The 16,313-nt window shown below is 42.9% G+C and overlaps 2 protein-coding genes across 3 annotated transcripts in view; both read right to left on the bottom strand.

The window, feature by feature from the left end:
- Window positions 1-4,348: 4,348 nt before the first annotated feature.
- Window positions 4,349-8,717, bottom strand: MUSTN1 (musculoskeletal, embryonic nuclear protein 1). Its single transcript, XM_010303345.2, has 3 exons — window positions 8,448-8,717; window positions 5,468-5,588; window positions 4,349-4,691 (listed from the first exon to the last, which is right to left on the bottom strand). Exons 1-3 carry the CDS (start codon window positions 8,454-8,456, stop codon window positions 4,585-4,587), a joined length of 237 nt encoding a protein of 78 aa, XP_010301647.1. The 5' UTR covers window positions 8,457-8,717; the 3' UTR covers window positions 4,349-4,584.
- Window positions 8,718-11,789: 3,072 nt separating this feature from the next.
- The window catches only part of STIMATE (STIM activating enhancer), a 36,797-nt gene continuing 32,273 nt past the window's right edge, over window positions 11,790-16,313 (bottom strand). For both annotated transcript variants that reach the window (XM_075761880.1, XM_075761881.1), the window contains exon 8: window positions 11,790-15,860. In XM_075761880.1, coding sequence (XP_075617995.1) covers window positions 15,744-15,860 — 117 coding nt within the window. In that variant the 3' untranslated portion in view covers window positions 11,790-15,743. The remainder of the gene's footprint in view (window positions 15,861-16,313) is intronic.

The following is a 16,313-nucleotide window of genomic DNA, read 5'->3' as shown; positions in this document are numbered from 1 at the left end:
ATCCGTGTGAGATTTTTCAGCTTGTGACTTCTTCAAACCTTGTGCCTCCCTGCCCAGCTGGCCCATGAGAGGTGTGGAGTTGGCCTCTTGAAACGTCCCTTTCTGCTTCCTCTGCCAAGCCATAACCCTCATTTGTCAGATAGCAAAGTCAGTTGTGGCTTGTTTAGCTAAACAGTAAAAACAAAGTAATCAGACCTTGCCTGGACTTCCTAGGGAGAGAGAGGTGCTAAGTCAGTGCCCATATGTACGCATATGTAACTGTACGAAGAAGGCACAAACCACCCAAAAACCAGCACAACAACAGCCGTGCACGGGAGCACATCTGGCCTTGTCCAGCCCTAGCACAGCTGTGACACATCCAGCTGGGGATTCTGCAAAGCTGAGCTGCCTTTAAGTCACGCGCTCAGCAGGGCTGTTTGCAAAAAAAGGTTAGTGCTGGAAGAGCTCTGCAGCTGAATTTACCTGGAGACTGAGTGGGATGACTCTTTTCACCTCCTATTCTGTCATAAAATCTTCATCCAACAGGGACTTCGAGCAGTTCTTGTGAAGTTTTTGTTGGTCAAGTGTTGGCTTGTAGCCCTGGAGAAAGAAATTCGCTTACAAGTCCAGTTTTATACACAAATAATTATGGACAGTGTTATACTAACATAATTCCTAAAAAACATGCTCACTCATGTGTTTACGTAGCCTCCGAACACAAGACAGATGGCATAACTATTTACAAGATATTTCTCCATCTAAGTAGTTGTAGCTTCTGCTTCTTTGACAAAGCATTTTAAACACATTGTGGGGAAATAATTGGGTTTTATGCATTGGGGTAAACAGACCCTGGGCAGAACTCGTTTCAAAAGTTTGCCTCCTGAGCTCTATATCTGGGGAAATCAAGGTGAGAAACAGGGGTGGGGGAGCGAATTGTCACGAGCCATTGCTGTGCTGCATGTCCAGGGTGCCCCTCCAAGGCTTGCTTGGTTTACTGGAAAGCTTTCAGAAGGATTCATTTGTTCATTCATTCCCAGTGCAAAAAAAATTAAAACATTTGAGACCTTGAAAATATCGACAGGAAAAATAACATCCCCTGAGGCTGCAGTTCGGAAGATCTCTTAGGCATATGCAGCTGTTGCATCAGCCCCTGGTTCCTGTGTGTATTTATATGAACATACGTGTACCAGTATGTTAACATGCAAGCTACTGCTGCTGTGAAGAGATGCGGTCTGGGAAGACTCCTCTCCCGTCAGCCGTGGGCAAGTGAAGGCCAATTCCTGCCCTCGCCACCATGATTTCACTGCCTGTCTGCGCTGCTGGCTCTGGGATAGCAGACAGCCTCAACTAAACCTGCAGTCTGCCCATGCAAAACCACTTTTTGATGTTGCTTTTTAACAGCATTTTCCCCCTTAGAACTCCATGGTAGGTGATGCCATTAATTGTTCTAAATTAACACAAAGAACCTGTGGAAATACATGCATCTGTGTTTGCTTCATTGCTATTTTAGAAAGCGTTCAGGTGGAGAGAGGTGCTTCCAGTGGTCTCGGATTTGCAAGGAGACACGACTGCATGGCTCAATAATTTATTACTTTAACAGACAAGCTCACTATAGAGAGTCCCTTGAGCACAGCCTGGTCTTACAAGGTTTGTGCTTTAAGTAACTTTTTAAAAAATAAACTTTACTACTTCCACAAAGATTGTTTATATTATTTGCAAACACTGTAGCACTTATAGCAGGACATATAAATACATATGTTTTAAGAGAGAAAAACTACAATTTCTATACATTTGATTAACTTCTACAACTCGTGTAATGCTTTCATTCCTTAATATGCACAGAATTATACACTTAGTGGCCTAAGATTCCCAAGAGCGAAAGCTTTAGCTTTAATTAAGTGGATCTGCCATCGGTTTTGTAATACCTACATGTAAAATTGCATGGATGTTAACCAACTGCTTTAACAGCGCAGATTTAGGCTGTGTGGTTGGCTCTGCCCCACTCCTGGGTGCACGGAGCTGGCCAGCACCCAGGGAAGCCAGGAAATCCCTCCCACATCTCTTTGTGGCTTGCTGAGGCAGCTACAGGAAAAATCTCATGCTCAGCCTTGTCCCCGGCCTCAAGCACCCTGCCCCGTTTCTGTACAAACCAGCAAGGCCAGCCATCCCTGCTGATGTCCAGTGCCCACTGCTGCTGGTGCGCTGGGCGCCGCTCCTGCAGCACCCAGTGCTTCTTGCTCTGAGGAACCAACATGCTGCAAAATGACTTCAGATCACCTTGGAGGAAGGATCTAAATCCACCAGCGCAACAAGAGATACTTTTGAGTGCAAAAGGACCTGAAAACCTCAAACTCAGGGCCTCTTCAGACACTGTCACCACTTCTCAGTATGAAAATGGTGGGGGGAAGGAAGAAAGCACATTTTCCATGATTTGACTTACTAGATTCACAAGGATGAAGAAAAACATAACAAAAATTTATCCAGGCAGCTTTGTGTTTCTTCTTCTCACCCATAAATATCTCCTGCCCTGCAGCAGCAGCTAGTAACTTTTCCAGCACAGCAGCAAGGCTGGGGACAGGGAAGGATTCCTGCAATTCGTACAGGAGAGCACAGACCTTGCTGTTACAAATGGGGAGCGACTTAGTCCCAGGGATGCGCTTTCACCTCCACTACGTATTTTTTTAGATGAGGTCCAAATTAAAAGACAGAAAGAGATCCCGGGTCCTGAGCACTTACTGTCATACTGAGAAGCATCACAAATAATTGAACCTGAGGACAACCTGGAAATAAAGCCGTTAGCAAAATCACAAGTTTCTGGCAGATAACTTACCTTGCTTCCCTGTCACATCCACGCTGCAAGCCTGTGGGACACAGAGGCTTCTGTGCTTTGCTAAAACGGCACCAACATACCCAAAGGCAGGTCTGAAATAGCACCCCCACCTCCTGCTACCCAGTCTAGCAAGTTTTCAATACTCAGTCACTGGTATTGTACAAAAGAAAGGGATAACATCATTGTGCCCCAATTTTCCCTCTTCATAATTTTTCTAATTAATAAACAACTTCCTGCCAACTTCTCATCACAGATTAAGGAAGGTTTGTAAAACCTGATACAGGGACAGCTGTTATCAGGGTGGGAACTTTTTTCCACTGTGTTTTATCTTTGAAGCTCTGGAAGGGGTCTTTCTCAGAGGAAAAAGCTGTGCCGAGCTACCTGCGAGGAGTCCGGGCTCCATGGAGATACAGCGCCCAGCAGACAGAGGAGGCAGCATCTTGGCCGCAAATAATAATCTTTGAAAGTGAAAAAAATGGGGCAGGGCAATGCACCAGTGATATCTTTAATTCTTTTAAGGAAACCTCCCCCTTAAACCCAGAGGATTTCCTGCTGCCTTATGCACATCCCCCCTCCACGGCCTCTCTGGGAGCTTTGTGGATGTTGGCATGTTTTATCTGTCAAGTGTTTGGGAAACAAAAGGCAAAGTGCACAGAGACCTTCGATACCACTTTCACTCTTAATCAGGTCTAGTCTGTGCAAAATAAAAGCAATTCCTCAAATAAAAGTGGTACCTACCTTACTGTCTCCAGAGGTGCTGCCAGGGATTCGGGGTGTGGGAGCACAGCAGCTGCCAACAATGCAGAGGATGATCCATGTTTGAGCACAAAGATCCCACTGAGGGGAAATACCCCAATTTATAATGGTGGGGGAAAACCAGATTTGACATTTAATGCAGCAAATCAAGATGTAAACAGAGTTGCAAACAAAACTCCTTCCACTCAGAGTGGGTTTGCTGTTGTGCAGAGACACTCAGTGGGTTGTTCAGCTCTTCAGTCAGGAGGGACATGGCGCCCATGCTGCTTGTCTGTCACCCCACTGCTCGCCGGATCCAACAGAACCTCCGGGACGTGAGGAAAAAGCCCTTGGGGAATGGGCAGCAAGCCCTCCCTCGGCGCTGGGGCACGCTGACAGCCCACCAGCTCACCTCCCTGCAGAGCTGCCTGTGGGCAAACCACGGCCCTGCTGCCCTGAGGGCTCTGAGGGGGTGTTGTGAGGGGGCTCTGAGGGGGGGTTGTGAGGGGAGGCCCCGCCCTGTGGCACACCTCAGACCCGAGGGGCCTCGCTGGGCCCCAGCCATGGTCAGCACAGATTTGGGTGAAATCTCCAGGTTTCTGTGATGCCCCTTCGACCAGCTCCTCCTCAGCTCCCTCCTGGCAAGGGCACAACATGAAGAAATGGCGCTGACGCTACAACCGTGTCATGTGGATGTTTATTCTTTGTGTTCGATGGTTAGACTAGATCATAGCTTGTAATGCCAAAGTGTCCACAGAATTAATCTAAGCCTAAATTGAAATTAGTCACCACAGTGTGCCAAGCTGTTTCCAACCACCTTTTTTATTAAACCATTATAGCAAACACCATTCACCACGTAGAAAGAAAGCACATAATAAAAATTAACATAGAAGTTGTACCCTCTGACATGAGTCTATTCCCTACTTAATGACTTACAGTAGAAATTAGCTATTTAGGTCTACAGTGAGTTTAGTGTAAGGGGCAGCTATCTGGGAAAACATTACAACAATCATCTGGGCGAGACACATCCAGCTCCGTCGTCAGCCAAAGACACTCTTGGCCGGCTGCTCTTTAGGTTTCTCAAAGACCGTTTCAGCCCCCGTCCGATCCCGGCTGAATATGGAGGGTGCTGCAGAGCCCATTTGTTCTTGGGAAAGAAAACCAGGAGAGGCAATCAGTGAAGTAGCACACCAAGTTCGGGGAGTAAAACTAGTGCTGCTGAAATATATATAGGCATATTTGATAAGTATTTCATCTGTCCATCAACTTCCCAAACCTTAAAGCACAGCGCTCTCATCCCAAGCACAGGGAAGCTGCCAGCACCTTAGGTGGTCACTGCCATTGACTGGCCCGGGATCCCTGCAGGCACTTTAGAAACTTGGAAACTACTGTGGTGAAAAGGGGTTAAAATTAGTCATTTTTCCTTGGATTCTCCCACTGGTAGTGGAAAAGCAACACAAAGCCAGAGCACTGGGGTGTTCAGTGCAAGCAGCCGCTCTCTTCTCTGTCACGTTCTGTCCTTTATCCCCCCCCCCCCCCCCCCAGTTTCTATTTCATCTCAAACACATCAAATTCATCCACTTGAGAGGCCAGAAATCCCCTAATCTATGACCAAGCCTCCCATCTTCAACTTGGGCAGTCATTGGCATTGACTAAGGGCCCAGGGGTTGGTTTGAGCCCTGGTTCAGGACTCTCCTTCCTGCTTTGTCCAGGCAGGGAAAATGATCACTCCAAGCAGAGCCCCGTTGGCACCTCCTGGTGCCATTAAGATGATGGATGCAAAGTCCCTGCACAGCCAGGCCAGGGTCAGTGAGCACGCTGCTGGCTGCTGCTTCAGAGGTGCACCCTTTCACTTGAACAGAGCAATTAAGTCGATGTTTTACTTTGGAAGACTGCTTAATTGTTTCCATCAAGGAGACTTACCACACTGCTTCATCACTTGGTAGGTTTTGGATTTAATTTCCTGGTTTTTGGAAAGGTTTCCTCTGGCTCCTTTGAGATCTTCTTCCTTCACTGGAGGACGCTTCTTTTTCACTGGGGCTGGCTAAGAAACAGAGGTATTGCTCACACATCAGCATTTCATGTTTAGAACCATAGGGAACAAAATGGCCTTAACCCAAAGGCTACAACACACAGAGTTGCTAATACAATATTCCACCTATTTCAATTCTGAGACTGTACACTCAGCTACTCCAGACCTTTGCACTACTGGGATTTCACTGCTCTTTCCAAAATCTGTTGCCCCAATACTGTTCTGAAATTGTCTTTTGATTGTGCAGCCTTTGAAAGAGACAGTGGATTGCTTAATTTTTTTTAAAAAATTATTGTAAAATTGTCTCTGTCCAGCCCTGCCTGATCATTCTTCAAGTACAGATTGGTAATTCAAGAATCTGTCCAATATTTGGGAAGGAAAAAACCCTTCATTACTAAATTTTGCTTGTGCCTCAGTCTACTCACTATTTCTTTGGGAAACTGGTCAGAGAGATTCTGAAATCTCTTTTGTTTTAGCTGGAATAAACTTAACACTTGATCCATAGTTATTGATCTTAAATTTAGGAAACAAAAGTATCTGAGCACTCAGCAGGGCTGTCTATGAGCATGTACTGAACACATCTGAAACACTGGACTCGGAGCCCAAAGAAGGAGAAGGAAAACTAATATAGAAATAAATGCATCATCAGGTGGCGCACTGCAACATCCAAGTACTAATCTGTTTACAGTTATCTTGCTAGAATAAAATCAGAACATCGGTTCGTATCAGCCTATCCCTACCTTTAAATTAGCACTTCAGAGCTGGACACAACATCAATCAGCAGCAGTCAGCATCGTGAACAATTCCCTCTTCAGTTTACTATGTAAAGGACAGATTGCCAAGGTCCCACACCAGGCACACCTTGCAGCAGGGTGCAGGGGCACAGGAGATGCGATTAAGAAGAACGCGAGACCCCCCACACTCCAGCTTTAATGCATTTGCACACCAAACCATCGAGAAACTTCTCTGACCGTCGCTACGTACAGAGGGCTTCTGATATTTGGGTTCTGGCAGTGCTGGAGCCCACTCATATGTTTCCAGGCACCGCCTGTAAAGCTAAAAACAGTTGGGGAGGGAAACAAAACATCAAGGCCTGCAACTGGCTGGAGCAGCAAGTGCCAGGGAGCTTGCAGAGACAGTGCCGGCATGTCTGGCTCTGGGCAGGGGCAGGCTGCCTGCACTAGACCCTCCGGCATGTTTCCTGCCCGCTGTAAATTCCCGGGAACGCTCAGAATAGCTCACTGTCAATCCCAACAATCTGTGTTGTGGGAAACAAAACATTCACAAGACCTCTGGGGAAAACACTTCATGAGTAACCAAAGCTAGCAAGGGGAAAGGGTGGTAGCAAACCCTTCAAAATTCACAACGGCTTTTGGTCAGTTAGCTGGTGAACCAAACAACCCTACAGCCAAGGTTTCATTTGTCTGTCTGTAATGAAAATTGGCATGGGATTGGAATGGTTCCCCACGTCCATGGCACCATCCACAGGCAGCCAGTACAGACCTGGGTTGGCTCCAACACAGAAAGGGGAAAAAACCCCCCCTTGTTTTGCTAACAGGAATAACAAAACCTGCTTAGGTCCTTCACCCATTGTTGGCAAGAGACAATTGTGAGGCTTCTCTCCACAGAGACAAGGAACTTCTTGGGGATGGGGTAAGGAAAGGAGGTACTCGAGATGCACCAAGACACAGCCAGGCTGAGCAGAACTGCTGAATTTCAACCAATTATTATAAAATAAAACCCCTCATGCTTTAATTACAGGTGGATTTTCCAGCAGGACAGCTGCTGTGGATTAGCTGGCCCCCAGCTAAAAGGCAAAAAAGCTGCTCAGAAAGGTTGCTGTGAGCCCCAGAGGCAAGCCCTGGACCCACCAGCAGGTCCCAGTGTCGCAGCCGCACGACTGCTAATTGCTCCCAACGCAAGTGCATTTGTAAGCAGGGTTTGGCAGGAGCCATTCTCAGCTGGCAGAGCAGTGCAGCCGCTGCTTTATCTCCTCCTGTCACAAGTCAAAAAGTGTTGGTTTACAAGACATATGACTGGGTTTTTTTAAGTCTCTTTTTCTTTGGAGTAAAGAAAATAAGCTGAACGAAGTTACACTATGTGGTTGAAGGATTGTGTCCTGTGTCCCTACTCTCCGTTCCACCCACCACATAAAATTCTCATGCTGGGAGAACTCTGCCAGGCACACGTAGCTTGTCTTGAAAACATAATGCTTATGCGAAAACCTAAACATTTCCAAGCTAATTTTAAGATCACTTTGAAACACAGATTATAGGGGAGCACAGCAAAAACAAGCCATTAGTTACAAAATGAACGTAAATGTGTGTAATACAAAATTTCAGTCTCAAATATTGTATCCTAACAGTTACAATTTTCAGTCACGCTCTCTCTTTTCCTGCATGTTAATACACTAGGCATTACACAGCAGCACACTTCAGTATAGCCACGTCCTTTCACACCTACTGCCAAAGTTTCAAATCATTGTCTGAGAAAGCGCATTGGAAAAGCAGAAATCACTCCTTCTGTGAAACATCCCAATCCAGAGCAGTGGAAATGGTTTTTCCCTTCCTACAGAAATATTTATGGTAAACCAGAACATTTTAAAACTAAATTAATAAACCACGTAGAGGGCAGCTGCTTTCCTTCTTCATCAAATAATCCCTCCTAACAATTTACTTGTTAAAATATATAAACAGACTGTTCAAATACTTCAACGTAATCAGACAAGTCACATAGAGCAGAAAAGCCAAATTCCCCGGTGAATGAAAGTAACTTGCTAATAAGCTATTCCAGGCAAACTGTCTAAACAGCAACAGCTTTGCTGGGCACCCCACTCTAACAAAAGCCAGGCTCATACAAAGCTCCCCGTACCTGTGACATAACTGCAGTGCTCACTCGACCGTAATCCCTCCCGAGGTCGTTTCCCGGCTTCGATTAAATCCAGCCTGCGAGCTCTGCGAATGTCTGTTTTTTTCCTTGACTTATATAGAGCACCTACCATGAAGTCATTAGCTGGGTCATTTTCCCAAACCAGAACCTCGGACAATTCAGGTCGAGAGAGGCTGTTGTTGTCGAAAGGTTTATTCTTAGCGATGACTAGGGTTTGCAGTATTCACTGGGGACTGACGAGAACAGACAGCTGTGGCAGGGGACCGCGGGGAAGCCCGATCCATACAAACCCACTTCCCTGGGAGTCCGCTGGGGCTCTATTTATAACTTTAAAAGGCAAAACTTTGGTACAGACACAAAAGTGACTCTGAATCCTCTTGGGGGGGTGGGGGTGGGGGAGGGAAATAGCACTTGTGTTTTTCTCCTTGCGTAACAAAACATGCGTTCTGTAAGATTACGTAAAACTAACATCTGAAGCACAACACCGTGCCCTAAACTGCTTTTGCACAGGGATCTTTGACAGAAGAGTATTTTGTGTGTCTTGGAGAGTTTATAAAACAGGATACCGTTTTACCCTTACAGTTCTATTACTGAGCTTGCTCTGATGCCAGCTCTTACACAACCGAGGGAGTAAAATAATTTTCTACTTACAGCAGCATTAGTACGTTTAATTATTTCACCTGTCATCTGTATAGGAACAGCACACTCAGACATGAATAAATTCAGTGTTCCCCACTGTACATGCTGACAGTAGTAAAATCCTTTCCAGAACTTTTAACATTTACCCTCTAAACAGTTTTTTAATTAAATAGAAAAAACTCCCAACAAAACTCTAAGCATGAATTCTATTTTTCAATACCAGGAGAGAGTTGAGTGGGGAGTTGTTTCCCTTTTATTTTTATATTTTTTTACATTAATTCTTTGCATCATGCAAAGAAATCAGCTTCTGGGACTACACTCAACACCTAAGTTGAGCCAAGACTCCAGCCAGGTATGTTAACATGAGAAAGGCAGACGTGGCAGACCTCCAAACATCTTTTACGAGAAACATCAACCATTGTAGTGATAGAAATCTGCCCTGGCCTTTTCCCCAGCCCCACCTGTGTTTTGTTTAAGCTACAGGAAGAAGCACAGGAGGTAAAATAAAATTGGTATTTTTCATCATGAGGACATTACATCAGTACCACAGCACCAGCGCCATACAGCCAGGACTATGGGATTTGCTGGTTGTCAACCATCCCCCAGGCCTCCGGGTGCCCATTTTGCCTTTAAGCTGAACTCTTTCCAGGCCCAAGAAGATGCTTTCCTTTATGTGACTACTGGGGGAATTATTTGTAGGTTAAGAAGCAGTTTGGATGCGTCCTGGTTTTGGCTGGTTTTTATGCTCTCATGGCAGTTTAATTTATACAAAGAAAACCATTATAGCAACAAAATTAAAACACCTTCAGCTTGCACACCATTTGGGGTAGGCGATGAGGTGCCTACAGAGGTAGGCAGCATACTCTGAAGCTTCCAAGCCATCCCCCACAGCCTGGACAATTCTGTTCTCTTTGATGATACATTTCCTAAACCAATGCTGAACAACAAGCACAGCCATTTCCTCTTACAGATCATGGGCTAATTTTTCCTTACAAAAACCCCACCTAAGTCTACAGTTACTTACATTTCAGAGTAGGAATCCTGTTCACCTGGTTGAGGTCCCGAAATCTGTTAAATGGGACATGAATAACAATAAAACAAGATGTGCTCATTTATTTGTGGCTATTAAAAACACAAGTTCACCTTCTTTCATTTTCCACTGTGAAGTGTGGAAAACTCCTTTGCTGAGAAACAGTTGCAGCTAAAATACAGCAATGACCATGGAGAACTTAGTGAAGGTACACACATCTGGCCACTGCGATCTCCAGGAAACACACATCTTACAGATTTGTCTTCTCCAGGAAACTGCTAACAGCCCTCAGTGGGCTGACAGGCTTGATAGGTTGATTATTCTCTGAATTCCCTTTGAGGACACAGTGGATATGGGGCTGCTTGTGTGTAGTAGGTGGGAAGTAATGAAAGTAATGGGCAAACATCACAGAGGAGTTACAGAGGTAGTCATGGACCAATACTGTGCGGGTCCAGCCCAGCAGAATACACTGAACTGCTCCCACAAAGACAGGAAGTGAGCTGCAATTGCTGTCACCCCTAAGAACAGGATTTCTGCTCTATTCTGGTATAAAAGTATCAACCTCTTCCCATTTGCAGCCTAAAAACCAACCCAAACACCACCCCTACCTCCCCCCCCAAAAAAAAAAAAAAAAAAAATCTATCACCTGTACATGGTCACGTTACAGCTTCACAGTGAGCCAGCTCTCATCCTACATGGTCCTCCTCATTCCTCCAGCGCTCTGGAAAATTGATGGTAGATTCCTTGGCATACCTCCAGGGAATCTGGAGAGTAAGACAGCATCTTTCTGCCCAACAAAACAGAAAAAACCCACACTGGGCTACACTCATTTTGTTGGGATTAAGGGAAGTCCAGCTGCTTGCTGCAGGCACTTTGGTAATCAATGCAGCTGCTTTTCCCTGGAACTCGAGAGACAACTCTGCACAGCATAGATAGCACATAGGAGTTATGTCTTTGCCAGACAGAAAAGAATCGGCACTGCTTCCCCCTTCCCCTTTTGCATGGTTTTGGGAAGTAGCAGAGATTAAAGCAAGGAAGACATTGGTCATCTGCAGCATGTTGCCCTCTGGAGAGAGGGGACAGAGAGGCTACTTGGTCCTAGAACTTGACATGCCCACCTGGCCCTTTTCTGTCTCCGAGGAGGTTCTGTGATACAGTTCTTGTTGCCAACAACCAAAAGGTCTGGCTTTGCTTGAGATGCTGAAAGCAGGCTGTGATAATCAGCTGTGTGGTTGACAACATCCTACATTCCAGAAGGCCTCAGGTAAATGTTCTGCAATGTCAGGAGTTCTTAGGTTGCACATCAAAGGTTTTATTTTCAATATGAAAACACAGATGGTTATTGTCCATGTGTGAACACGCAGAGGGCAAAAACCCTCCTCAGGGAACAGATCTGAGAAGAGGTTGCAAGGACTCTTATAGTCGTAAACAAAATTTGCTACTTAAGAACAGTGGTCCCTCCAACCGAAATGGCACTTGCTATTAGGGCAAATGAATATATTGAAATTAATACCAACACAAGTGTGCAAAAAAATTAGACCTGCAGTTCTGAAGTTAAACTCCAGCAGAAAAACCTGCTTCCCACAACGGCACATTATAAACATTGCAACACAAGCACTTTTAAACAGAACAAGTATAAAACAAGTGTACAAATCTGTAGTAAGTCAAACTTTATTGTAAACCATTATACAACGTAATTACATCAGATACCCTTAAAAGTTTAAGGTAACATCACTGATGAAACAATATGGTCCAAACAGAGGGCAGCAGAATACAGCTGTTGGTTTTGCTCACATAGGCTATACTCTGAATTTACTTACTAACAAACCCAACGTTCAGTTTGAGACGGATACCCACGCAAGACAAAAACGCCTACAAAAGAGTCCCTTTTTTAAAGATACTGCAGTTTTATTTTGTAAAACCATAGTAGTAATTTTCAGTAATTGAACTGGAAACTTTACCTAAAAAAGTTTGCATGCCTATGCTGTAGATCTACTCTGACTGGAAGCAGCTGAATTTACTCTCTTTCATTAGTGATTTCTCCTGTAAAAAAGCACAGCAAAGTTGCAAACACAGGTTAGTCAAGCACAGTGGCAGAAATTCCTCGTGATGCTCAGCTCCCAGCGGAAGGGGAGAGCCCACGCCTCCCTCCCCAGGCACAGCTGGAATGGAAGCAGACACCTGCCAGAGGGGATCACTTTGCATTGCTCTCATTTGCAACTCAATTTCTGAGTTTTCCCTGAAGAAAAGCTATAGTACATTTTAGTTAGCAACTTTAACATACAGCATTTAGCTACTTAAAGTAAGACAAGGGGACCTGAACACATTAAAGCCAGAACTTGAAAACCACATATTAGACAACACCAGTGTTTTAAATTTATGCAGATGTGTCACAGGTCAGATACTAGAAACAGTTAATACATTTAGGTTGACCATTTGTGGTAAATTTGATCTCCACCAATATTTCTGTGTCTCTTCTGTAAGTTACAATTCCTTTCTCTTCCTTTGGCTTATACTACATAGCTTATTTTCATTAAGAGAATCACATTTTTTAAAGCACAGCCCAAATTAAACCTTTGCTGTGAGTTGTCCTGAAGTATGTTTACCAGGCATCGATTTAGATCTCCAATTTGAGGACAATGCAAACTTCATCATGTTGTAATATTATTACTGAATCAACTCTTCATGAAAAATTTATTTCAGACTGTACTGCATATACATTTCAACGAACAGTAAGACATAGTGAAGCACTAGGCACATACTTCCTTCTTGCACACACAAACTCTTCAGACAAGAGCACTTGTCCTACTTGTACCTACTGCAAAAATTCCAATTTTTATCTTACAAAGAGGAAAACTGCCAATTTTACATTTTCCATCTCTTTCACATGATAACAAAGAATGAATAGAAAAAACCCTCAGGTTTTGTTATTTGGCTAAGGTCATGAATAAAATTTATATCTTAGTAGAGAAAGTTAGAGCTGTTTTACCCTCTGAAGACGCACTCCTGTTACTACTGTGGTATTTAAAATACTTCTGTCTCTTTGGCTCATAGTGCTTTACTACATCATCTTGCTAGACATATCAAAATCTCAAACCAAGTGACATTTAAGCTTATGACTTAAGACATGAAAAATTAGGCATTCATATACCTTTGCTATAACCACCTTCAAGAAACTGCTCCATAGTGCTTTACACTGTTTTGTACTTGGTCAATAAGTTTGAGGTCTGCTCAAAACACGTATTTTTACATCATTAAGGCCATAATTTTATACTGACACTTCACAGACTAAACATGATACCAGAAATAGAAATAATTTTGATAATTTAAGTAACTGGAGAAAAGGAGGGAAAAGGAAGATAAAATGAAAGCTCATACAGTTAAATTTGTGTGCGCTACTCAGTTATCTCTGACGGTTGACGAGGACAGCGATGGCTGTGCCATGGTATGTAGCACATGTTGAATAGCTTTATTTCACTACCTGAAATAGAACAAATCCTATGCTAAAAAAATAAATGCTGACATTTGTGACAAGAGCCAGTCCTAGCTCTTAAATCCCTTTGGAAAAGTGAGCTGTATGAGACTATTCTGTTGATGAAAATGAATTCCTTGAAGTACTGTGCTTTTGAAGATATGTGCCCGCCCGATGGTAAATAGAAGATGCAAGTCACACAATCAATGAAAAAAACCCAACACACCTAAACCAGAGGCAACACTGATAAGGGACATTTCCCCATCCCCCTACCCCCCATTTCAGAATAATTCAATCTTCTGTTGTCATTAGTTTCTAGATTTACTCTAAGAGAAACACTAGTACTTAAACTTATTGCAGTTACTACGTTCCAGTGCACAGTAACAAAGGTCAGTGGCTCAACTCACAAACGTTAAGGTTTGGTAAAATGTCCCTTCTAGCTGGCTGGACACGCCAAGGTGTACCTGAAGTCTCAGAACACTGTGTTCACCTCGGCAGCCATGCAGCAAAAAGGAAAGCTGAAATAGTGAAAATAAGTATGGGAGCGCACAGTTCAGTATTTACTAAGGCCCATTTAAGTGGTCTGGATAATAAATCACATTAAGACCTAGTAAATCTATAAAAAATGTAAAAAATCTTAAAAAGTTCTGAGCAGTTTTCTGATGAAACTGTTTGGTTTAAGGCTTGGAACATTTCCGATGTCCAGATACTACAACAGATTTGCAATTAAGGTCTGTTGTCACCTCTTTGACACATCGCCTTGTCCTGCAGAAGGTTCAACTAAGCAAGGAAAGCTGTCAGAATTGTTTAGAAAATATGCAAAGCAAAAGGATGTCACTGAAAACATGTCTGCTAGGTTTCAGATCAGGACGTGTTGTCAATTATCAGAAGACAGATACTGAAAATCACAAAAATTCTGTAGTAACAACTGTATTATACCTCTCGGGTTTTGGGGGTTTTTACTACTAAAGGACAATTGGCCTTTATGGAAATTAAACAGGAGAAATCTTTTTTTAAAAAAAAAAAACAAACAAAAAACCAACCACCCCACATTAAATAGAAGATTGCTTTTCCAACAAAAACCAAGGGACAGAATTATTTGCAATATTGTAGCACAGCTGCTTCAATCGGATCATGGTCCTGTACTGCAGGCGCTATATAAAGGAAAAGTGTAAGAAATGTTCCATCTCTTTTGGGTCATTTGAGAGGTATGCACAAGAGACTTGCAAAACCAGAAATAATTAGAGTCATCCATAGATATTCATTTCACAAATAACCTATCACAACAGATTTTTGTTATACACTAAAGTGCACGTTTGTCAAATATGCAAACACCACCTCCTATTAAAAAAGGTATTTTCAAATTACGTGGTCAAAAGCACACTTAGGACTGCATTTTTAGTGATATTTGGTGACTTCAGCAGAGACAGAGGGCTTTTCCCTTTGCAATCCCCTTTGTCTTAAACCAGGACACAAAGATAAATAAGATTTTCACTACAAATCTTTTGACCTGTTCTGCACAAAAAAGGGAACTACACCCTTTTCTCTGACAAAGAGAATCTTTAAATACAACTGTATGAAAATATAACTTAAATATAAAATAGTCAAATAGATTTGAGGAGACTTGGAAAAAAATCTTTGTTCCACAGGTACCCGGTAGCAAGAAAACATTTGTACTTAAAAAAATAACGTTAAGTTACAGCTTGTAACCATAAACTATTCTGTTCTAGGAATTATGCTGCAAAAGCCAGTTTTAGTAATAAAACACACACCTTTAACTTAGTTGATTCTGATGCCTTTTTGAGAACATCTTAAACTGTATCATCAGTAACCATAAGTAAAAGATTGCTGTATCTGTTTTCTATGATCTTCTCCGAAATGTCAGATACAAATCCCCTTAGTGACCAGTCCTTAACAACGCTGTGTTTTTTCACACATGATGAAAAGACATTCTTGCATAATTGGTCAGTGTGTCTGTAGTGCAACTGAACTGGAAGTCTTCCAACTGTTTGCATTCTGTTGGTAGACCTTGCTTTTAAGTCAGTTTGTATGAAAAGGGAGATGCAATTGCAACATTAAAACCCACTGACTGAAGTTTTTGTCACAAAACCTGCAAATACACAGGTTGGGGAATGTGTCATACAGGCAGACCAAAACAATGTTTCTTTTTCTTAATGGGCTTTAAGTTTGTCAGTCTACGGAGGTCCTCTTCAGCGTCTGATTCCTCCATCTCATCGTCTGCTGAAATAAGGATCTAAAAACAAATTATAGCTTCTGAGTAACATGGATCAAAGCCATGCTCTTTCTTCATTTTACTTTTAACCTTTTACTTTTTTTTATGCTTGAAAAGCACCTTATTATTTGCTCAAGAAAGAGCTTACAGAACACAATTTGGATTTACTGCCAGTACTACCAAACCACATCACACATCCTATCTAGAACCCCCAGTAAATTTTGAAGAAGGATGCATGTGTATTAATCTCAACTACAATCACTGACTACAACCACCCAAAGAAGTGACTCCAGCTCCTCCAGAGCAGTGGGGTGGCTCACTGTTAAAGTGAGACACAGCATACAAGCTCTCTAGTCACACTGGTAATATAGCAGTCAGTTTATTAATGAAAACCCCATATAAATAGTACTGTCTATAATGCAGAAAAGTTACATTAAAAGTAAGTTGTTTTAGCTTTAGTTGGTTAAAGATATC

Source organism: Balearica regulorum, chromosome 10 (assembly GCF_011004875.1).
Source record: "Balearica regulorum gibbericeps isolate bBalReg1 chromosome 10, bBalReg1.pri, whole genome shotgun sequence".
NCBI lineage: Eukaryota > Metazoa > Chordata > Aves > Gruiformes > Gruidae > Balearica > Balearica regulorum.
This window is presented reverse-complemented; position numbering and strand designations above follow the sequence as displayed.